The sequence below is a fragment of the Mytilus galloprovincialis genome, chromosome 3 (genome assembly GCF_965363235.1).
Source record: "Mytilus galloprovincialis chromosome 3, xbMytGall1.hap1.1, whole genome shotgun sequence".
Taxonomy (NCBI): Eukaryota; Metazoa; Mollusca; class Bivalvia; order Mytilida; family Mytilidae; genus Mytilus; species Mytilus galloprovincialis.
In genome coordinates, this window is record NC_134840.1 from 47,739,224 (window position 1) to 47,764,950 (window position 25,727).

A 25,727-nucleotide genomic window follows, 5' to 3' on the forward strand; every position below is an offset into this window, starting at 1 on the left:
AATGTTTTAATTCTAATCTATAGCATTATGCCCTCAATATACACAGAAAAAAGTCCCATAAAATCTCAAAATCAGCATTTTTAATTTCCTATGCAAATTATGGCTGAAAGGGGAGATAACTCCACAAAAATAAGGTTTTTTTGGTCAGTTTTTGGTTTATTTTCTTGAAATTTATGTAAAGTATGATACTTTGATGGGGTTATAAGTTGGCATTTGACTAAATTATGTAATCTTCTGCTCATGAAATGTACAAAACCGAAATGTTATGGGTAGTTGTTTTTTTTGTGTGCATTTTTCATTGAAGAAATTGCAAATTTGAAGCTTTGTGACCATTTTGAAACAAATAATGTGAAAATTTGGTATTGTTTATATCTGTATATTATAATTTTTCAGCATCTCACTTCTCTAAAGAAACTTTAAACCACAAAAAGAAGAATACATGCTTAATTATTTTTAATGAATTACGAAATCTAGAGTATAGCTTGATAAAAGATATAAAAACACCTGTAGAGTTGTTTGTTATACTCTAAAGACCGCTAAAAATTCAAGAATCAATACATTCTGATGAATAGAAGTGGTAAAGTTATTATTTTTTTATCAATTTTTATTTATATTTCTGCCTTTTTTGCAAGAGTAACCTCCCTTTTCAATGCAAATCTCCATAGGAATTTTAAATGGTGATTTTTATGTCTTCCTCAAGTAAGATTTTATGGGACTTTTTTCTGTGTATATTTGGGGTATAATGCTATGGATTAAACTTTAAAATCTTCTATTGCAATTACTTTCAGGTTAGGGTCAAATTTCTGCTAGATTGACTGGACTATAAACTTAGTCTTGACTCTTAACAGTTTCTGCCTTACAACATCTGTTTGTTAATCCACAACTCCTTCACAATGACATGACAGAATTCTGCCAAACCTTGGTTTTCCTTTACAATACCATGTACTTTGACTGATCCACTTCTGCTAATATTATATGTACATGGAGACAGCAGACTATTCAAGTCTGCATTGAAAAGGCTACACATCATCATACAGATTATTTTTCTGTGAGCTTTAGTAGGCTAAGAACTGATATATAAGGAGTAGTCTTGCCATCATAATAGTTATCATTGGTTGTCTTTGGCTGTTTTCTTCTCTTAGGTCAGGTTGTAGTCTCTTTGACACATTCCCCATTTCCATTTTCAATTTTATGTTTACTTTAAGGTATTTATATCTATGTCACAAAACATGATCAATTAGTGAGTGTTGCTTGCTTAAAATCTAGTAACAAATATTTCATGTATAATCAGGAAGAGAACAAACAATTTATCATCGTAACAAAAGGTAGGTTCTTCAAGGATTTTATTTTTTTCCCACCTATATTACATTAAATTTATACAAGTGCGTATAAATTTAAAAATGATAACTTAAAAAAAAGTTGTGTTGGAATTATTCCACAGTACTAGATCCATAGTAAATGATTTTCCCTGTCAGATCTAAAATAAGTCAACATTATTGAATTATTCCACAGTACTAGATCCAGAGTAAATGATTTTCCCTGTCCGATCTAAAATAAGTCAACATTATTGTATTTTTCATACACTTAAGTTATTGCCTTCAATAAAACTGCTTTTTATGGATTTTTTTGGGTGTTTTTACCTGTTTTCTAGAAAATTGTAAAGAGATGATTTCCAGAAACAAAGTGTCAAAAAATAGATCTTTCTTCCAAAGGTTATTGCTCCTATAAAGAGTTGACTTGCGATTTAAGGCATGTTCACTGATTTGTAGTTCTTCAACTTTAATGTCTGCAAAATAACAAAATGGTTTAAAAATTATTCTAGGGCTATAAGGAGACATCTGACAATTAATTCAGTGGCTGTGTTCATATTAGTTCTTGTAAGATCAATTTTGACCTAAGTCTCCCAAGAAAAATAAACAGATCCTGTTCCACATGTGGTGTGAAGCACTTTGCTCATGTAAAAACCCCGTGATGTGTAGAATTCAGGAAAAAGATGGACAGGAATGTGGTTACTGCATTTGGAACATATCCCTTGTCATCTGTTAAAAGGTCAACAAACTTGAATAGGTATTTATAAAATATCATTCTTCCTAAGAAGCTCCTGTATGATGTCTGCCTCGTGTGAATAAAGGAACAACAAAAAGAGGAATAAAGTTGTTCCAATGGAAAAGCTGATGTTTTTTTTTGTAAAGAAAATTGGTAAACAAGACAAATAATTGCTCTCTAATGATGACTTTAAGTCATTATTATTGCATCTGTAGTGCGAGTGTACTAACAGTCACAGAATACATGACATTCAGAATACTACCTGATTGTGGAGTTTAGCTTTATATTCAGAGGGTTGAAGAACCAGATGCTTTATCTGTTGTATCAAGATGCCTAATGTTACAAAATTTTCATCTGTCATATGTCCAATATACTTATTAACCTCATTTTCATAGTTCAATGACCGCTGAAAAAATGTATATCTTTTTGTCATGTGTCTCACCTTTTATGAAGAGAAGGGTAATTGTATTTGGTATACAGATTCCTTGCAAGGTCTACATGTCGATCAGACAGGGTTCTCCTGACCCGACCTACTTTCATTGATCAATATTAGCGCTTGATACTATATAGGCAGTAGGGTAAATACCTAAATTTCACCGTTTTTTCATTGTTCATTGATAACATTTTGTGCTTTGGTCTGCTTTTCGAATGCTAGTAAGCTATATATTTGGAGTATTGGATACTTGTAAAGTGCACATTTCTGTTTGTTTGGCTATGTTCATCATACCATCACCTCATGTTCAGTGATCAATGTTAAGTCTGTTTCTTACATACATCTATTACAAAAGTAAGAAATTGGTCAAATATATTTGGTGCATGGAACTATTGTAAGGTGTGCATATTTGTCTGGGTTTTATCATCTGACCATGACCTCATTTTCATGGTTCATTGAAAAATGTTAAGTTTTCCTGGATAAGTCTGGATCTTAAATAATTAAATCTACAGCTCAGCTTAATTTAAAGATTGTAAGGTGTAGATGTCTGTCCTGTATGTACTATAAAATTGGACCTCATTTACATTTTCATTGGTTATTACATTTAAACTTCTCAAAACTGGCTGACAGTTGGACCATGGAAAACAGCCGGTTTGTTTGAAATTTAAATCTCCAAGAGCTACTGTCCTTTAATATGTGTGTTTGAGTTTATATGTTAAAATGTATTTTACCAACATCAAAATGTACAATTTGAACTATGAGTGCCAAATATTGCAAAATCTATCAAAATATGTTTCAGGGGCAATAACTCCAAAATTGAATTTTCTCCTATTTTCAGGTTGATACATTCTTTATTGCAGGTCTTTTTTGCAACTAGCTCCTATAGTTTTCAAGACAAGTCAAAAACTGTGAACATCATTTCAGGGGAAATAACTTCAAACCAGGTAGACAGATTTTCTAAAATTTTAAGGGTAGATAGTTTGTTGTGCTGACTTCTTCCCTTTCAGTTTTTCTCCAATTGCTTTTTTTCAAGTTATATATAAGCCAAAAATTGCAGTTTGATCTGTATGTTTTATTTTCAACCACAATAGCAACGTTATTTGATTTGATTTTTATGACCCCGCCGTAGTGGAGGGGGCATTAAGTTTTACCCTTGTCTGTCTGTACGTCCCAAAGTTGGTTTCCATTCTCTTACTTTAGTTTGCCTCAACCAAATGTAATGAAACTTATACACAATGCTTATTACCACTAAATACAGATTAGGGTTGAATTTTGGTGGCATCACTTTAACCATTTTAGAGTTAAGCCCCTTTACAAATGGAAAAATTGCTAAATTTTTCGTTTCCATTCTCTAACTTAAGTTTGCCTCAACCAAATGTTATGAAACTTATACACAATGCTTATTACTACAATATACAGATCAAGTTGACTTTTGGGGGCGTCACTATTACTGTTCTAGAGTTATGCCCTTTTCAAATGGAAAACTTACTGAAAAATTTCAAAAATATCAATCAAGTAAATTTTTTTTAAATTGGAGTTATCTTCCTTTGTCCATGATTTTAGTTGAATCAACTACAATCAATGCTTTTCAAAATTTTCTTTGAAAATTGGAGTCATCTTTCTTTGTCCAGAATGGTAGTTGAATCAACTAAAACCAATGCTTTATACAATGCAATATTCAATTTTACTACCAACTGATAAATTGAAGCAATCTTTACCATTCAGTGCTTACAAGCACTTGTATTACCATTCTATGGTTATGCCCCTTTACAAATGTGTTTCTGTTCTCTTAACTTAAGTTTATCTCGCCTAAATATAATGAAATGTATATATAACGCTTATTACCACTAAACTTTATTTAAGTTCAAATTTTGCCAGTTTCACGTTTACAGTCTTGAGTTATGTCCCTTTATAATGTTATATGCTAAAGGGGGCATCATCTGTGTCCCTATGGAGAATGGACACATTTCCCATTTATTTTTTATAAAGCTCTGTTTCACTGAACACATACCCCTCCATAGACATGTAATATGTTGTTTTATTTGTTTCTGGTACATAACTGTACAATATGTAATTGGCTTTTACCAGTGTCTTTTTGCATCCTCATGACCTCACATGATGATCTTTAGAAGAAATTTCCTGTTGGTTTTTCTAATACACAAGAAAAAAAAATATCTAGATACTTTTTCCCCAACTTTTAATGGTATATGAATAATTTAAACCTCACACAAGAATGGAACTTAACACACAAATATGATTTTGCCATTTGATTCCTTCATTGGAAAAAAAAGATATACATTGTATTTTTGTAATTTATCCAAGTCTACATTACTCCAGCAAATAAAATGCAAAAAAAAAATAAAACTCTATGACATGGTTACAAGAGTCTACAATGCATACAATGAAAGGTTATAATAACACAATTATTCTAGTTGAGCTTTACAAAGATTTGGAATGTAATGGTACTTACTGGTACTATAACAGACCTAAAAATATTGACCTATATTAGGAACATATCTGTAGTTATTTCTACATGAAGTACAAATCATTAATACATAACTAAATGTGTTCTTACTTTTACTAACACAATCTTATTATGAAAGAAGTTTATATGTGCTACCTATCTACTCTAAATTTACAGTATAGAGTAAGGGGACACCACATTTAAACTAATAACAAAGTAAGATTGTGCAAGTAATAACAATAAAAAGATATAGGAAATTCAGCTAAAAATATTTCATTGAAAATATCTTACTAAATATAAACTGTTAATGATGTAAGGTAGTCCTCAGTGCCCCAAGCACCTTGAACTGGTATATATAAGATGTAAATCCCTATAGCAAATCCTTTACCAAATAACTACAAACTGACCAATTCACAACTCAAAGAGAATAAGGATTAAATTGACTTGTAGAATGGATTGTTCTTAAAAAAATATTTCCAAAAAAGTTTTATGAAATTAACTAGCTATTGAAAATTTGTTGGCGCCTTAAAAAAATCTCTGAAACTAAGATTCAAAAACATTTTTTCCCAATTTTCTGAGAGTTACCATGATAAAACTTTACGGCACTGATGTGGCAACTTGAAACAAAAAAATATTCTTTTCAATTCATGGTTTCTATTTAGGTTTATAATTACATGTATATGTACTTAACCTGCTCTATTTTCTGGTAATGTTGAGTGAAATCAAATTCACAAATTAATTTACAAAATGAACACAGTTCAAACGAAACTATAAGCATTCATGGCAATTGCAAGTTCCTTGTTCAGCGAAATAATCAGAAATAAAAAAAGACACATTTTTAAATATCTTATACTTTATCTACTGCGAACTATATTTCAAAAAGCTAAAAGAAAATTTGTTTAAAAATCACAAACATCTAATATATCACAGTTTATTTTAAAAATATAATCTATTTAAATTTAATTTCCTCGTAAATAACAATGTTCTGCAAAAAAGACGATGCGATTCAATAAAAAAGTAAGAATACGTGTCTATAGGAAATGCTCCCCTCACATTTTAACATTTCTTTTTTCAGTGAACCCTGAAATTAGGGTCAAGTGTAAATCATCACATCATTTAAAATGTTAACAATACAATAAACATACATGTATTACCCAGAACATGTACTTAAGTTTTCAGATAAGGTGAGCACAACTTAATGTTCAACTACCTGAACCAAAAATTTAAAACCTGAAGTGGGACAGACTAATGGACAAATGGACGGACGGAAGGATGCACAGACAGGAAAACATAGGCTGAGCATATTAAAAACTGAAAACACATGTCTGTATTTTTTTCAATCAAATATGGTTAAAAATGTCATATGCATAATTTGAAGGCATATTACCTCAATATATATAACAAATAACCAGAAAAATGCAAGCTGTTACATATCATTTATAAACAGTGAAACCGAGGAACAACTTGTCCCATTTTACAAAATTAAGCTTCACCTATGGGTGTCTAAAATGCTTTATTTTATACACCTGATGCAAGCTTTATGCAATGTTTTTTTTTATTGTTTAGCAATACTATTGATTTTTTTCATTTGTTTTAAAGAACAACAAAATCAGATAAGGACGAGAGGTCACATTCTGAACTGGTTGAAATGGCAGCCAAGAAGCATCATGTTAAATACTAAAATGAAGCAGTACTTTTAAACCAACAAAAAAAATTGAAAATTAGTGTTTTAATGTTTTGAATAAAGTAAAAGAGGGCTGAATAATGCATTTTGAATACTTTGTTTCTGACATATTTAGTTTTAGATGGATCTTGCATTAAAAGTAATATAACTCCACATTCAAAATCTCTTGACACTAATGTTGTTGCAATTCAAAATCAATGTTACACAAATGGTTTGATATTAACTGTTTCCAATGTTGTTAATTACAACATTCTAGTATAGGCTTTAAAAATATTACTCAGAATGCATAAATTTCTGAAACTGAATTTAAAATATATCTGACCAAGTGCTAAACAGCCATGATCTTTCAATCTGTTTTCCAAAATAAATGTACAAAGAGTAAGAGATGAAACTTGTGCAAAGTAATCAACTTAAAAGCTAAGAAAACAATAGCCTTCATACAATATGTTTATTTGATATGAATTAATAATAATAAGTATCTAATAGGTAGATATAACATTATAATTTAATTTTGGATGTAACGCTTCTTCTGATTGGCTGATGTCGTTTTGTTTATCATATCATAGACACAATTTTGTCATGTGACCATGACGTCATCAACGTTTTTTCTTGATTTACGCCGATTTAAAATGGAATTTAGAATTAAATTATAAGTATTTGTTCTGTCTATTCGAAATAACATAAAAAATGTGGTGCACACTGTTAAATAACCCGCTGTGCGCTTTATTCAGTGTGCACCACATTTTTTATGTTATTTCTTCAAAGACAGAAAAAATATAACAGTCATTCCTTAAATAAATATATAACTACCAGTAATATGTTTGGTCATATTTTAATTTCACATGCAAAATGTAAGCTACTACACTTAATCACATAGCACACTATAGGATAGCACCAAAGCCAACAAAATAGTTTTAAAGCTTTACACCAGTCTTGAAAAATACCTATCACCAACTTAAGTAAACAAAAGTTTCATGACAAAAGGATTTGTTGTACAAAAAATAAACATCTTATGATTGAAAAAAGTTGACAATACCAATGGTCAAGTACACGATGAAAACACAAACCTTAGCAGAAAATGTATTATTTTCTAAAATTGTATTCATATCAAACTCTGAAGCATCAACATGATCAATAAACAAATAAATATAATAAGTATAAGCATAATTTATGGAAAACAAGATTTTCCAAGTTTTTATAACTTCTATAACAAATAATATATTAAACAGTGAAAAAGTATTCCCAAAAGAGATTTAAAGAAAAAATAAATTAAAAAAATATATTTTTTAGTTTAAAAAAAATAATGATGGAATGATAATTATATGTTATATGCTGAGTAGATTTATAGACACTATAGAAATTATGAAAAAAATGGATAAAAAAGAAATATAATACTGTTTAAACCAAAGTGTTATTGATGTAAAACACTGTACTGTTATCATCAGAAATTCACTTTTTCATAAATATTCTTGAACAAAAATAGTTTCCACTTTTTTCCCAAAAGTTTTCTATACCCTGATTTATAATCACATTTGGGTTCTGCATAAAATACAGGTCATGGTATTGATCCTAGGCCAGTAATAAATGCTGGCAGTTTTATTTTTTACAACCCTTTTTTTTTAAGTCTTGATTTTACTTATTCAAATGACTAGAAAAAGCTAGAAAAAATTACCTTATACCCGTTAGTCATTACATTATCAACCAGATGCTCCGCAGGGCGTAGCTTTATACGACCGCAGAGGTTGAACCCTGAACGGTTGGGGCAAGTATGGACACAACATTCAAGCTGGATTCAGCTCTAAATTTGGATTGTGATTAAATAGTTGACACAGCATAGGTTTCTGACACAGAATGAATGTGTTCTAATGAACTTAAAATTTTTGTTTTCTCTTAGAGCAATTCACTATGCTGTTGAATATTAATCCTCTCAAAAAAATGTTTGAAGAAATTTTCTTTTTTATTTATGAAATTTCAAATGAGAAAAATTGAACCCAATTTTTTTAATCACATCCCCCTTTCCCTTATTCCAAAACTAATCTCAATTAAAATTTCTAATGGAGTTTGCAACAATAACTACTCATTTAAATACATCATAAAATATTAAGATGTAAAAAAAACTGATTGTTATCACTGAATGGTAAAGATTATTTTAATTTATCAGTTGGTAGTAAAAAGTGAATATACATTGTATATTGTATATAACAAAGATTTAAGTTGATTCTGGACAAAGAAAGATAACTCCAATTAAAAAAAATCTTGCTATTGCACAATATTTTGCAATTAGATATTTCTTGCTTACTATTCTGGACAAAGAAAGATAACTCTAATTAAAAAAAAAATTGCTATTTCACAATATTGTGCAATTAGATATTTCTTGCCATTGCGCAATACTGTGCAATTGAAAAGACTTGCTATTGCACAATACTTAATATAATAATTTTAGATCCTGATTTGGACCAACTTGAAAACTGGGCCCATAATAAAAAATCTAAGTACATTTTTGGATTCAGCATATCAAAGAACCCCAAGATTTCAATTTTTGTTAAAATCAGACTAAGTTTAATTTTGGACCCTTTGGACTTTAGTGCAGACCAATTTGAAAACAGGACCAAAAATGAAGAATCTACATACACAGTTAGATTTGGTATATCAAAGAACCCCATTTATTCAATTTTTGATGAAATCAAACAAAGTTTAATTTTGGACCCCGATTTGGACCAACTTGAAAACTGGGCCAATAATCAAGAATATAAGTACATTTTTAGATTCAGCATATCAAATAACCTAACTGATTCATTTTTTGTCAAAATCAAACTAAGTTTAATTTTGGACCCTTTGGACCTTAATGTAGACCGATTTGAAAACGGGACCAAAAGTTAAGAATCTACATACACAGTCATGACAGTTAGATTCGGCATATCAAAGAACCCCAATTATTCAATTTTGATGAAATCAAACAAAGTTTAATTTTGGACCCTTTGGGCCCCTTATTCTGTTGGGACCAAAACTCCCAAAATCAATACCAACCTTCCTTTTATGGTCATAAACCTTGTGTTTAAATTTCATAGATTTCTATTTACTTATACTAACGTTATGGTGCGAAAACCAAGAAAAATGCTTATTTGGGTCCCTTTTTGGCCCCTAATTCCTAAACTGTTGGGACCTAAACTCCCAAAATCAATACCAACCTTCCTTTTGTAGTCATTAACATTGTGTTTAAATTTCATTGATTTCTATTTTCTTAAACTAAAGTTATTGAGCGAAAACCAAGAATAATGCTTATTTGGGCCCTTTTTTGGCCCCTAATTCCTAAACTGTTGAAACCAAAACTCCCAAAATCAATCCCAACCGTTCTTTTGTGGTCATAAACCTTGTGTCAAAATTTCATAGATTTCTATTAACTTAAACTAAAGTTATAGTGCGAAAACCAAGAAAATGCTTATTTGGGCCCTTTTTGGCCCCTAATTCCTAAAATGTTGGGACCAAAACTCCCAAAATCAATACCAACCTTCCTTTTGTGGTCATAAACCTTGTGTTAAAATTTCATAGATTTCCATTCACTTTTACTAAAGTTAGAGTGCGAAAACTAAAAGTATTCGGACGACGACGACGACGCAGACGACGACGCCAACGTGATAGCAATATACGAGGAAAATTTTTTCAAATTTTGCGGTCGTATAACAAATCTGAACAAATTCTTCATAAAAATGTATTCCTTCTAAATTTAGAACCTCTCAATTCATAATATGAGCTCTTCCACAAAAATTTTGAAATTAAGTGTATTATGTCTATGAAAAAAAAGTTTAATTTCATTCAAAGTAAATGTTTTACACTAATTCCCAGTCTTCACTGATGGATAAATTTGATGATTTTCTGCCTTTTTGAGCATCCTGTGGCGAATCTTTACGCAATAGATATCTTGTTTTTCTACAGAAAATCTGTCCTTCACGGCCTATTGCCCACAACTGGTCATTTACAGAACCTGAAATACAGTGTATATTATTTTAAATGAAAAACTGAGCCTCTGTGCAATTTTTCGATAGTTCAAAATTAGGCCTATTTTTATAACTAACTAAAGAATGCTTTTATAATGTCTCAAAAAAGCTCGATTAAATGTGTGTGTGGACTGACAATTGAAGGTTGTGTAAATATTTGGATACTTTTGTTAATGTTAATGAAGTATAAGGGCATATGGAAATTTAAAATCTGATGTATACGATGACTTCCTTTACTATAACTTTTGAAAACAATTTACATGTTGACATGTCAAGACCTTTTATAGGTGTCTATACAGTGTGAGTTTGACACATTGTTGAAGGACTTACAGTGACTGATAGTTGCTTACCAGTACATACACATGTGGTCCGAGTACACAATTATTTCGTAGTGCATTTCTTTTAGATAATAAATGAAAATAAAAAAAATCCCACCTGCGCTTTCTCAATAATATTTTTACAGTGTGTTGTACTACTTTTGGGACAAATTATATCAAAGTTATAGAAAACTTCATCAGCTCTAACTCAAAATATGGACAATTTTATGTTAAGGGGGTCTTGAAATCTTTTGACAGCATCCGAAGTGCTAATTTTTTACCTTTTTCAGCTGGACCTAATCACTACTTTACATTAATATCTATGACCCAAATTTTTTTACAGTGTCATTTCACCCCCCTACTTGCTATATGAGCAATAAAACATGGAGAAATAAATTTGGAAGGGGTATAACAAAAATTGGCAAGTAACACACTGTCCACACTAAGGACTATATTCGTGGACAACGAAAATCAAAGGACGATAACTGTGTACTCGGACCATGTAATTTGCCTTGATTCGATTCTCTCAATTTTTGTATTGATATCTGACAGTCACATTTGGCATGAAAAAATATTCCTGATAAGAAGGTTATGTGTTCTATAGATATAGAAAGTAATACTATAAGATCTTGAAAATTTTTTTTTTAGAAAGTAATGTTCTATAGATATAGGAAGTAATATTATGAGATTTTGACAAATACTTCTATTTAGAAATAAATGTTATTTTGATATATGATGGAACTACATTAGATCTGGACAAATATTCATTATTAGAAATATTTGTTAGCTTGATATATGAGATACTTACATGAGATGTGGAGAAATATTCCAGGAATCTTTCTCCAGTAGTCTCCCCCTGGATTATCTTTAGTTATATTATGACGACAAAGTACTTCTCCATTTGGGTCCAAGGCCCATAGAAATGTATTGCTTATGGCAAGCTCTTGTGCTTGAATGCCTGAAAATTAATTACATCAGATATTAACATTCATTAATAAATCAGAAGTTTTGATAATCTAAAATTAAAAAGAGATCAAGAACAGATTGAAATAGTCTATGTATAGTTCTTACAGGACATCAAATTCACTGAATGCAGTATACATTTTGATTTGAAATTATTTTTGTTTGAGAAAAAAATCTCGCTAAATCCTTTATTTCACCACATATATCAAAGGTACATTTTTATCCTTTTCTTCTGGATATTAAAACTCAAGAATGCTAATGCAACAACAAACCAAATATAAAAACACTCTAGCAATACTCCTAATAATAATAACACCAAATCAGGTAACTTGACATTTCAACAATGTTTAAATCCGAAATCTCTTAATCATGGCAGTAAAGCAGAGCTATCTCATTTTTGGCTAGAAAATATGAAAGAAATAGAAGCTAATATGACAACAATATCAAGTACATGTATAAGTACTCCATTATAATATACACATCTAATCAATAAATCTAACATTTACATGCTGTGGAATTTTTGTTCTCCAGATATAGGGCCATATATGTTACAGTGATTGACAGCAATTTCATTAAGTTTGATCTAGAATCAAGCACGAAGGAATTTGGTAACAACCAGGACATACACATATTCTAAATTGTTTTTTAATTGTAGTAATGATGAATGCAAAAAAATTGTGTGTTGACTATTGTGCTATGAACTTACCAGGGATGTGAATCCATTCTGTTCCGATAGGCATGTCATCTGTTATACCAATCCTGACATAAGTCTGCCTTCTGTTATCTATAGCCCATACCTATCAATTAAACACACATTACAGCACAACAAGTTTTATTTATTTATGAGATTTAGTAATGACAACAGAATCAGACACTAGTTATATCATATTTTTTTTAAATTTTTTTAATAATTTATTCCAATTATTACAACTGTTCAATATCACCATGTATCATCAGTACAGCGGATATAGGTACTAACCAAGCGGGCGTGACCAATTTTGACCTCACACAGTAACGAAAATTTTTGTTTTGTGCACATAATATCAATGTGTACCTCAATCTAAACATAATTGTTGTTTTAAGAAATGATTTGGTCGTAGGTTGATGATTAGAGATGTCTCATTATTTTCCCAAAACAAGACAATTACTAAAAACATGTGCAAATACTTGTCAAAGAAGTTGGCACTCGTCTATCCGATATAATTCTATATTAATTGCAACTCTTTTTCTGATAGAAGGCCACTATGTAATAAGTATAGTTATATCAATAATTGACATTGAAATCTTTCATGCATATGTTTTTTTCGATATTTTATTCCGAAAAGAAGCGTCTTGTACGGTGTTTAGCTGACCACACAAATCTTTCTGTACGGTGCATAGTTAAGTTGCAGTACACTGTACACAAAAACAAAATTTTCATACTCCTTTATTACCCAAAAAGTTTCAAGGAATGAGTAATCACAATTAGGTTTATGATTGGTAACTATTACTTTTGCCCTGTATTAGCTTTCTTTCAGGTAAAACATGTAAATGTCTCGACAATTGTATCAAAATTGAAAGTTGGTGTTGACATTCACAACTATTTGCGCATTTACAAGTTAATTGTTCTTATTAGAATAAAAAAGTAAAAAATCGATGCGAAAATTATTTTGGAGCAGGAATTTCAGATGTTGAGAAATGTACACTGAATGTTGATAAAATAATGTTATGCGTTTACTTTTCTACATTGGCTAGAGGTATAGGGGAGGGTTGAGATCTCATAAACATGTTTAACCCTGCCGCAATTTTGCGCCTGTCCCAAGTCAGGAGCCTCAAGCCTTTGTTAGTCTTGTATGATTTTTAATTTTAGTTTCTTGTGTATAATTCGGAGTTTAGTATGACGTCCATTATCACTGTACTAGTATACATATTGTTAGGGGCCAGCTGATGAACTCCTACGGGTGTGAGAATTCTCGCTACATTGAAGACCCATTGGTGGCCTTCGGCTGTTGTCTGCTCTATGGTCGGGTTGTTGTCGCTTTGACACATTCCCCATTTCCTTTCTCAATTTAAAAAATTTTTGTTACCGTGTCAGTTCAAAATCGATCATGTCCGGTTGGTTAGTACCTATCTCCGCTGTACGATGATACACGGTGAATATTAATACACAGTAAAATATTTTGCCCCCCAACACCCATTTTTCTTTTCATATAAGACTTCATTAGTGCATAAGGGGTCTTTTACCAAAATTTAAGCAAAATCTAGATTTCTTTTCTTTCGATTTCAGACCCAAATACATGTAATATCAATGCAAATATAAGATAAAAGACTTGTCAGCCTTTTTCCCCCATTTTTTAAATATCAAATATCCTGAAAAGGAGCTCCTTGACACCAATATTTTTTGAACTATGAACTATTAATACTTTAGATAAAATATTACTTATACTTTAAATGTCAAAGACTTATTGGAGAAGCACATTTGAGAACAGTTCAAGACTAGAGTTGGTACTTGTGCTTATTGAAATTAATTTTTGGGGTTATTATGTCTAAAAACATAGGCTTTTCTATCAGATATTACAATTATAAAATACCAGATTACATACATAAAGGTCTGAAGGTCCAGTGAAGACTTGTATAAATGTGGTTCCTGATGGTCCCGAGTCTACTGGTAACCAGGCAGCCTGTAGAGAGTGAGTGGAAGGGGCCTTTACTCCTATCCTTTGGTATACTACACCATCACTGTCAATAGCCCATACATTTCTTGACCCACAAGACAGATGGATTAAATGGGCTTCACCTGTATAACAAAACAAATCAGTATACTACACCATCACTGTCAATAGCCCAGACATTCCTAGACCCACAAGATAGATGGATTAAATGGGCATCACCTGTATAAAAAAACAAATCAGTATACTATACTATAGTAACCATACAGACCATGTTGACTTTTTTACACAAAACTTTTAAAACCTGTCATTATCATCATTTGCTTTACTGAGGGGGAAATGATAACATTACATGTTAACTTTGTATTTGCTGCAGTTTGTTTATTATTACTATTTTCCAGAATGCTATCTCGCCAACTTATTACCTGCTGTGTTCCAACAAAGAATATTCCAATCATTGAACATTTCTAATTGCAAGGGGAAGATTTCTGTCACTAGATTTAAACTCCATTACTTATATAAACATGAATACCCTAGTAAGCCATTTTTCGGTTGTGTATGAATATTGAAATCTTTCTATATATGAATATGTTTTTTGTAGATTATTTGTTATTTTGTCATTGGTTGGTATCTAACATGTATAAGATCATAAAAGATAGAAAACTCATACCCAATTGTTTCAGATCCAGGTCACACCACTTGGCACCCTCAGGACAGTGATCTGCTATGCCGCTACGTATGTATACCTTCCCATCCTCATTCAGGCCCCATACAGCCTCCTCACATACGCTCATACACACAAACATGCCTTTTGGAGGCCTCTGCTCTGTCCTTATTTTCTTTTTGGTTGGAGTGAATGTAAATATTTCACCATTTGGTTGCTGAGCCCAAATTAAACCTAAAAAAAACAAAAGGATGTCCTAACCTTTGTGGCTTCCAATTATAATTTACTGAAAATCATTATACAGTTTTTTTTCAATTCTAACTTGTAATAGTTAGATTTAAAAATAATTCAGATAATTTCCATGTATACCTATATTTGGTTATTTTTGTGTTCAGAAACCTTGATTATAGATAAATTAGACTAAAACATCAAGGCAGTATAAATTTTGAATCACATTTGATTTTTCTCATGTATTGCTATTTTTATATTATACCTATATTTAGTTTAATTTTGAAAATGAGCTATTAAGTTGACCAAAAGTTGTTCACATCCTCATTCTTTAGTCTCGTGGATAATTGTCTTATTGGCAACTATTCATCACATGTCATTATAAGATGTATGTAAGCAAATGTTTTCGTATCCAGTTGTACATCATTAGTACAAGAACACCTGCTTGGATTACCTCTGCACTCAATGTTCCAGCATATTAAATCCAGGCATATGATAGTGATGTTACCAATATCAACCCATGTCTTTTCACAAACTGGGTGCTGAATTTATACAATGTTGACACAAATTTGACCATGTGTTATATTTTATTTCTGCCTCTATGTCAATTTTTAAATAGTCTCTCCTGTCATATATGCTTACCCCATTCTAAATGAATGGCTGCCACTGAAATCAATTTCCAAGCTGTTGAAGAAACAATGCCACTCAGAAAAACAGCCTCCCAAAAGTGACCTTAAACAAAACAAATTTTATGTTGTTAGGATATTTGGTACTCATAAATCATATACTAAATACATGAAATATTGAAGTAATCAAGGTCTGTCACTATGCAAAACTGGTCATTACATATATTTTGATAGGCAAAACAGCCTTTCAAGAAAGCATTTCAGTCTGGTGTTTTTTTTTGGGACACAAAAGGACAAAACAAAAACAATTTGTTTGACACAAGAGCATGGGATTGAACAGATGGATAGAAAGACCACAAATTCAGTTTTCATTTAAAATTTTGAATAAGACCGAACTGTTTGGATATCTGTGACACTTGATCATTGGTGTCATACAACAATCACTTTTCTTTTGCAGCATCAAACGATTTCTATTGTGACATCAAAATGTTACTAGGGCCTTTGTGATATCCAGAAATGGTGAAAATAGCAATAAGGTGAGTATACAAAAAATTATCAACTTACAATTTATAAATCCCTGACAGAGGTATTTTCACAATCCTATTAGAAGCATAGTTTACCTTCCATTGATCCTCGGCATAGCTGTAATGTATATTTACAATCAGGACAAACCCAGACACCTTCTGTCCCTGCTGCTATCAGACCACCCCTTTGGCTACCTATTAAATCTGTCAGCTTTTGAGGATCAAATACTTTAGCTAGTGACTTGATGCCATCAATTAAAGTGTAATCGGTAGTAGTTATTTCATTATTGATAGGTACCTGTAAATCACCAAAACTACTTATTAATTATGTTGATACTTATAGATTATCTGTACGGTACAAGCGAGAAAAGCAATCGAGTTGAGATGACCAATGATAATCTGTTTTTCCCTATTTTACCTATGACAACGGGCATGTGCGTCCATAGTTTCTACCGATAATTTTCATATCATTCGACTCTGCTGAGAAAGAAAGATCAAAGAAAAATTTTGTAAAATAGCGATAATATACTTTCAATTCTATAACAACTACATTTATAAATTATGTTTTTGTGCTTCCTGAATCTAAATATGTTGTTTAGTGTGCAATTTATAAACAGTTGAAATATTTGACCATAGACATTTGATGATTTTAGATATTGTGTTGTGTTTCACTTCAGAACATGTTGGTTTTATACATTGTGTTATGTCTCATTGTGAACAGTTAGTGTTTATATATATTGTGTTATGTCTCATTGTGAACAGTTAGTGTTTATATATATAGTGTGTCATGTCTCATTGTGAACAGTTAGTGTTTATATATATTGTGTCATGTCTCATTGTGAACAGTTAGTGTTTATATATATAGTGTGTCATGTCTCATTGTGAACAGTTAGTGTTTATATATATTGTGTTATGTCTCATTGTGAACAGTTAGTGTTTATATATAGTGTGTTATGTCTCATTGTGAACAGTTAGTGTTTATATATATAGTGTGTTATGTCTCATTGTGAACAGTTAGCGTTTATATATATTGTGTCATGATTCACTTTGGACCATTTATTCATACCTTTACAGAGTTACACAGAATTACAAAATATATAAATTTTACTAACTGATAAAAATTTATACATTTTGTGAAATCTGTGTAATTCTGTAAATTAAGCCAATCCATCCCTGAGAGAGATGAATACTACAGCTGTAGATATTTTAGTCATAACATTGCATGCACTGTTTCCAGTGCCTTAAACAAATCTGGGGATAAAGATGTTTATTATAACTTCAAACAAATTGTAACAAATTGTTTTGAATAATTTTTCATCTGATTGTAACATCATATTATAAAACATATAAAGTTAAAATCACCTGCCACCAACAGTTATCTCCTAATGGTGTTTCCATGCAAACATTAGTCATGAAATAAATTCTCCCTAGTACATCAACAGCCCAAGCCAGTTTACCATCTCCAAATGAAACAGATGAAAACATCATACCATCTGGACTGAAATATTATGATAAAAACTTAAGGTTAACCTTAATTTAATATTTTTAGAAATTTGGTAAGATGGAAATAAGTCAATGCAAATGTTCTAAGTCTTGATAAAATAGAAATCAGAATTTTATGAAGCACTTTTTAAAAAGGACTCCAATTACCTGACTTTTATGGAAATAATAAGTTAAATTGGTATTATTTAGGAAACTTAGGATTTGTCCACAAAAATGTGTGTAAGGTTCTATTTCACAATAAAGGTAGAAAGCACATCTACTCATTCTAAGCAAGATTTGAATTATAGGCACTCCAATCACTTTCATGATTCTATATGGAGAAGTTTTATTCAATCACTTGCACAGTTGAACCTTGTTGTGTTAAAAACTAGGATGAGTTAAAGTATCCCTTCTAAATTCCTGTTTGTTCTATGCATTTCTAACGCTTCAGTGTAGACTTATCAAGGTTCTACTGTCTATCAAAATTCATAACAAATCCATCTTTAAACTCTTAGAAATGCAGTTTCTTCATTAGGGCATCAACTGGATTCACCACTTTGCTATGACATCATTTAATTAATCAGATCAATAACAATTAAAGTTGTACTTTTTGGAAACATGAATACATTGATTTTTGTTGACAAAACATTTGGTTTATTGACTTTATTATATCATGCAATATTATAAATAGTATCTTTATTTAAACTTACGCCTTCAAATTTACTTGACGAAGTATTCTAAAATATACACTGATTTTAATGTCTTAACAATTTGTGAAAATAAAATACCTTTTCATTAAACATACTAACTTGATATATTCAGCCCATTCCTTTCCTTCCGGACAATCTTTCTTTATCCCAGCTCTATATATTAGCTTACATTGGTCAGTGATGGCCCAAACAACCCCTGATCTACAAACAATGTGATGTAATTTGTATGAAGAACAGTCAATAATTATAGATTTATAACAAGGTCTATCCCTTGATAATCCTTTCTGCATTGCTACTTCACCATTAGACTTGATATACCTGCAAATAAAAGGAAAGGTATAATTATGCTTATTTCAAATGTTCCATTAAACACTGTATGGGAGAATGAAAAATCAAGTTTGAAAAGTATTGCAGATCGTAACATACTATTATAAAATGGATAAATATTTACAACTCGAAGAAAATCAAAGTTAGTCGAATTTCTTTATCTTTTTCATAACCATTGGAAACATTCATGTCTTTTCTGGTTCCAGTTTGGCAGTAAAATTCTCTTATGTAGTTAAAACAAAAGAACTGGTAGAAAACATATTCCTGTAACCAACATACCAAGCAGAGTAATTGTCCACAGACACTGACTGAACCCCTCTTATTGCCTCAACCCATTTCATGCCTTCTGGATGTTTTGATGTGATTTTGGTACCAGCATAAACTGTATCCTTGTATACCCTCCATACAATCATTCCTGAGGGAGAAACAGAAATCTGTTTTGCGTAACCATTAGCTTTCACCCATTTGATGCCAGGAGATTTTATATTACTGTACCAAATATTTGAGCTTCTGTCAGTACACCATATGTGTAAATCTGACACAACAAGACTGAGCAAATTGCCAGATGTCACAACTTCTGTCCATGTATTGAATACCTTGCTTGATTTATTCATATTATCACTATCCTGATCACAAACTTTGACACTTTCAGATTTATTGTCAAATATTTCTTCTGGTTCCTCAGGTTCACCTCCTGAAAGTGGATTTTCGGAACATTCACTAAGTCCACTACCACTTGTTGATGTTGTATTTGCTGAAGTATTGTACTGTGCATAAAAATCATCACAAGATGAACTGTTTGACCGATAAATTGGACCACTAAGTGGAGAAACATCTTTGGCAGATACTTGTGTCACTTCCTTTTTCTGCTGATCTTCAGTCACTTTACTTTGTGATGACAAAGTTTCTTCATGCATTGAATCATTACCAGAATCTGCCTGAGATATATTTAATGCTTCTTTTTTAGTTTCAGCATCATTTTTTCTTGGGAACTGACTTGTTTGTTCAAAACCTGAGAAAGATAGACCTTCTTCCAAACTGGCAAGATTTTTTTCAAGTTTTGACAAAGCACTCTGCTTTTTGGGATGTTTTGTAATCTTTTCAACAATATCTAGATTAGATTTATTTTCCTTGAAAAGATCATCTACAGTAATAGAACTTTCTGCTTTATTTTCAATTGGTTTTGATGTCTGTGGTTTTGGACTATTGTCTTGTTTTGGTTTTGAATTATTATCTGTGATTGGTTTTACTATATTATCTTGTTTTGGTTTTACTTTATTATCTTGTTTTGTTTTTGCAATATTATCTGTAATTGGTTTTGCTACGTCTTTCTCTACCACTGCCACTACATTGTCATTATTCGGTTTTTCTTCTTGTTTCATAGAAATAGTTTTATCCTCTTTTAACACAGATTCAGACTTTTGTAAATTTTCCTTCAGTTTAGTTTCATTAATCTGCATTTCTGAAATTTTCACAGTTGAAACTTTTTCAGAATCAGGAACAACACCATCTTTATCCTGAATATTATGTACTTCCTGAACCAGTACACATTTCACATCATCTTTATTCATTATGTGCCCATCAGATCCATGTTTTAATTGATTGTCTTCTGTGTAATTTATTTGACTTTCTACAGGTTTTAAGCCAATGATGTCAGAAATGTCCACATTTATATTTTCAGTTTCCATGGATACTCTATCATTTGATGCACTGTCAGATGACTTTTCTTTATCTGACATATGTTCACTGGTAGCTTCACTTTCTACAGAATTCTGGGATAGTGTGTCAAGGTCCTGATGCTTGATGTTTGGAGACAACTTGCTATCTAGAATATAAAAATCAAAACATAAAACTAGAGGAGGAGACAATTTATCATACTACAAAATAGCCATTTAAAATACATATATGTAATGAAATATCAAATTTATATACACAAGCTAAACTAACTTGTTAAATCTCCAATAAAACTGAAAATTGTAGTCAAAGTGTTATTTAATTCAAATGTGAATAGGACCCAAATGTGATCATGAAGTAAGTATTTGAGAAAAGAATTATAAAGTTAAACTCACTATGAATCAATGAAGCCTATGCCAAGATGCATCCTAACATGCTGGAAGAGTAGTGTAAATTGATCCAATTTTTTCATTTTATTAATACTTGTATTATGTAATTTATCATTATTATTTTAAGCTAATTTCATGCAACCTATAAGTGAATGACATACCGTCATAGCAAATATTTATAAATACAATTTGTTTATATCCGGTATGTTATTCTTCAATAAAAGGATTACCAATTTTCTTCTTTTTCTTTTTCTTTGTTTTCACACTGATAGCAATGTCATCTGTGGGAGTATTGATAGGTATAGACCTAATTCTGTCATGTGATCCAGAAGATTCTTTAGAATCATGTTGCTCTGCTTTGGTTTCATGACTAGATTTAAGAATAACTGGCTTTGGTTTATTGCACAATGGTAGATTAGAAGTATCCAGTTCAGTATCGTCTTCAAATTCATGTGAATCATCTGTTGAAAATGGATTAAATCTATCTCGTCTTATAGGTGAAGTAACATTTTGGTCAGTAGACTCTGATGTGGTAGGAATTCCAGGAAAAATTTCAATTGTCAAAAGATCAGGATTTTCAAGTTTCACAATGGGAGGTAACTCTTTCTGTTCAATATGTTTATCCACTGAGTCAGCTAAATTTGACACAGAACTGGTACCATCTGACATATCTGAGATTACATCTAAATTTTTTATTTTGTCTATCACATTTTCTTTTATAAACCTAAGTGGTGATGGTGTTGTTTGAGTATTTTCTGCTTTTTCATGTTTTACAGAAGTTTCAGACATAAAATCTGGCAGATTTTTATCCTTCACTAACCTCTGATATGTATTACCTAAACACAAATCAAAAGAAATTATTGGAAAATCAGAAATGAAAAGTTTTCAACAAAATATGAACTGTCATTACAGAAATTTGTTTGTGCATTTATTATTGCAATTATCCTTTTCCTCAATTGTAAAATCATCTAATGAGACTTATGACCAAATTTTTACTTGCAACAAGCAGCATAATGGGTGCCAGTAGTGAGGCAGGATATGCTTACTCTTTTGGAGCACATGAGATCACTCCCAGTTTCTGAGCTTTAAATGATCCCTTGGTTACTCATATCCCTATCTTTAACAATAGACAAAAATGCAAATTCATTACATATACAAAAATCAATTTTTACATGAGTGAAAGAAATTGCCAAATGTTTAAAATGTTACTTGGCAAAATGAGCACAATTAACAGCATTAATAGTGCAATGTTCATGTAAATTATGCTCCTTGGAGGTATGTTATATTCAATGATTTTGTGTCAAACTAATCAAATAGCTTCAAACAGCTTAGTAAAGTTATATACATGTAGGCATCAGAAAAAGATTCCAGGTTTAGTCACATACCTGCCAAAGTCTCAGGACGTTCAGCTATTCTTATCACATTTCTATCTGTATCTTTACGTAAGATAAATATTTCATCATTTGTAACAGCAATGTTTTGAATTGTCCCAACATGAAACGTTCCTCCTATCACAGATGTATTGTCCATATTCAAAATAAAAACACTAGAATCTGACCATGTCACAATGTATTTATCTTTATACAAATACAAGGGCCCAAACTGAGCTTCTGGCAGAAACATTCTAGTTTTTCTATTGAAAGGTAACAGTTCTAATGTTGGATGAGGGTTATTTAAAAGTTCTTTGAACAGATATGTGCTGATGACAGAACCATCCATTTTGGATTTCCAGATTCGTAGACCTGGTCGACAAGCATATAATTCAGCATCTTCTGGTTTACAAAGTCCTGGTATAAAAACTGCACCAAACTTTCCAAATCTAAAAGAAGATGTACCATAGATTGTACGTCAAATTGAACCTCAAATCAAAGTTAATTCAAAATTTCTCAAAGGAGTAGGCCCAGTAAAAGCCCTTTTTGGCCCCAAAATAAAGCAGTATTTCAAAACTGTTAAAATGTAAATTTTTAGCTATTTATTGGAAAGTATAATACCTCAGCTACATAAATATGGACATAACATACATAATGACATATATAATAATTGAGAGTGAACACAGATGCAGCCACATTCATTTTTGACAAAAACCATCCGAAAAAGTGACATATTATGGCATATTTTCATATTTAAGCTTGAATTTGAGCGTCTTTTATGACTAAATCAGTTCAAATCTTTCACATAAACTAATTGAATCGACTGAAGTAGACACTCAAGTGTTTAAAAAGTATCCAAAATCTTTCATCATATGAACCTGCAATTTGAGGCCAAAATCGGCCCTTAACAGATCTACCCCTTTGCATAATTAAATATAAATTCTTTGTTACTTAATAAAACATTGCGGTATTAGTTTGAAAATTATGTTTAAATAATTTCTACAGAACCTCCTTTGGTCTCTGGTGGATAGTTGTCTCATAAGAAATCATACCACATCTATTATTTTTAAATGAAACGATAACTGATTTAGTAAAATGATGAATAACACAAAATCTTGATTCTTATCAAACGGAAGTTGTATCATTTTCAACCTTATGTTTGTTTTCCTGCCTCAAGTTTTAATACAGTGTTCAATGCTAAAGTATAAATTTAAACATGTTAAATTTTGGACCTTACCTCTGAATGACAAAATTTGTACATCTAATGCTTTCTAAATGTTAATAACTTTTAGGTAACACCTACATTGTAAAGTTTATGCTAGTAAGACAAAAATCCAGTAAACCAAGATTCAAACAAAGTGTTTTGCTTGAATCACTTACATTTTTCTGTCTTTCTGTCCCACCTGGACTAGAGAGACTTTGGTATCTGTTCGATATAACATAGATCTCTGGTTTGTAGATATCAATAAAGTTTTATGTGCATGATTCAGTTGTACAATCTCACTGTTATTCTCAATCAAACAAATGTTGGTCTCACATAATCCCTGAAATACAAAAAAAAACAACAAGCTGTAATCACTTATGTTACCATGCTAGAAGATTTAAATTATTAAGAAGTTGATAAGCAATGGATGTAAAAATACATTGCATGGTTTATCCTGCAATTAGCCAACTATTGTACAAATAAAAGGTATACAAATAATTTTTTGCAAATAAAAGTCTCCTGTTACCCCACTTCCATGTTGCGCAAGCGGTTGAATATTTCTGTTTCCCAACCAGTTCATTTTGGGGTCCTCCAGGTCCGTGTTTATAACTTTGTAGATTTCTTTGAGAAATTAGAGACAATAATTTAGAATTTAATAACTAAATTTACAAGTGTTGGGAGTAATTTCAGAATAAACACAATATATGTACATTGTCGGAAAATATAAAGCCACTCATTAATATATATTGGCAAATATAATTTATTTGTACTCGCTACAAACAGGAGAAAATTTCAGCATAGCTTCACTTTTCGTCCTGTTTCTAAAGCTCACACAAATAACTTTTATATTTTCCGACAACATACAAATATTGTATATATATCATGCTCACATAAAGCTTAATAAATAAAGTAATTGAAATAAAGGAAAAATAATGAAGAATAAATATGAAAACTGCATATTTATTTATGCTCTCTTTAAACTTGATACTAAATTGTTCCTGATAAAAATGTTTCAAAATTTTCAAAGAAAAGACAAACAAACAGAGCAAAGGTAAAAGAACTTTGCTTTGCATAACAACTCACAGTTTGAATTGAGTATATGTATCGAGGTGTTAAACAAGTTCAGTATAGAACTAAGAACACAGTACTTCTGGTAAATATGGATAGTTTTACAAGCTACCATTAACACTGTTTTATTTACCTTATCATTTATCAGAAAGTGATATTTTATGGTATCTTTCAGAAGCAATAGCCATAATCACATTCATTTTAAATTTTAAGCTGAAACAAGAATGTGTCCAAAGTACACGGATGCCCCACTTCCACTATCATTTTCCATGTTCAATGGACCGTGAAATTGGATAAAAAATATAATTAGGCATTAAAATTAGAAAGATAATATCATAGGGAACATTTGTACTAAGTTTCAAGTTGATTGGACTTCAACTTCATCAAAAACTACCTTGACCAAAAACTTTAACCTGAAACATGCACTTTCATTTTCTATGTTCAGTGGACCGTGAAATTGGGGTCAAAAGTTTAATTTGGCTTTAAAATTAGAAAGATCATATCATAAGGAACATGTGTACTAAGTTTCAAGTTGATTGGACTTCAACTTCATCAAAAACTACCTTGACCAAAAACTTTAACCTGAAACATGCACTTTCATTTTCTATGTTCAGTGGACCGTGAAATTGGGGTCAAAAGTTTAATTTGGCTTTAAAATTAGAAAGATCATATCATAAGGAACATGTGTACTAAGTTTCAAGTTGATTGGACTTCAACTTCATCAAAAACTACCTTGACCAAAAACTTTAACCTGAAGCGGGACAGACGGACGAACGAACAGACGAACGAACGAACGAACAGACGGACGGACGAACGAACGAACGGACGCACAGACCAGAAAACATAATGCCCCTCTACTATCGTAGGTGGGGCATAAAAAAGGCAGGAAAATCCCACTAGGAGATTTTAAA

The 25,727-nt window shown here is 31.3% G+C and overlaps 1 protein-coding gene across 2 annotated transcripts in view; it reads right to left on the minus strand.

Annotated features, from left to right (window-relative positions):
* Positions 1-4,659: 4,659 nt before the first annotated feature.
* LOC143068162 (tectonin beta-propeller repeat-containing protein 2-like) overlaps positions 4,660-25,727 on the minus strand; it is a 34,113-nt gene continuing 13,045 nt past the window's right edge. The window contains exons 5-18 of one of the 2 annotated variants that reach the window (XM_076241984.1): positions 23,925-24,088; positions 22,560-22,993; positions 21,405-22,010; positions 19,391-20,936; positions 18,884-19,102; positions 17,955-18,090; positions 16,689-16,890; positions 16,085-16,174; positions 15,221-15,448; positions 14,699-14,772; positions 14,485-14,604; positions 12,609-12,699; positions 11,748-11,897; positions 4,660-10,609 (exon numbers count right to left, since the gene is read on the minus strand). In XM_076241984.1, the coding sequence (XP_076098099.1) occupies positions 10,455-10,609; positions 11,748-11,897; positions 12,609-12,699; positions 14,485-14,604; positions 14,699-14,772; positions 15,221-15,448; positions 16,085-16,174; positions 16,689-16,890; positions 17,955-18,090; positions 18,884-19,102; positions 19,391-20,936; positions 21,405-22,010; positions 22,560-22,993; positions 23,925-24,088 (4,215 nt within the window). In that variant the 3' untranslated portion in view covers positions 4,660-10,454. Of the gene's footprint in view, positions 10,610-11,747; positions 11,898-12,608; positions 12,700-14,484; positions 14,679-14,698; positions 14,773-15,220; positions 15,449-16,084; positions 16,175-16,688; positions 16,891-17,954; positions 18,091-18,883; positions 19,103-19,390; positions 20,937-21,404; positions 22,011-22,559; positions 22,994-23,924; positions 24,089-25,727 lie in introns of both variants that reach the window. The other variant, XM_076241983.1, reaches the window with a different exon arrangement.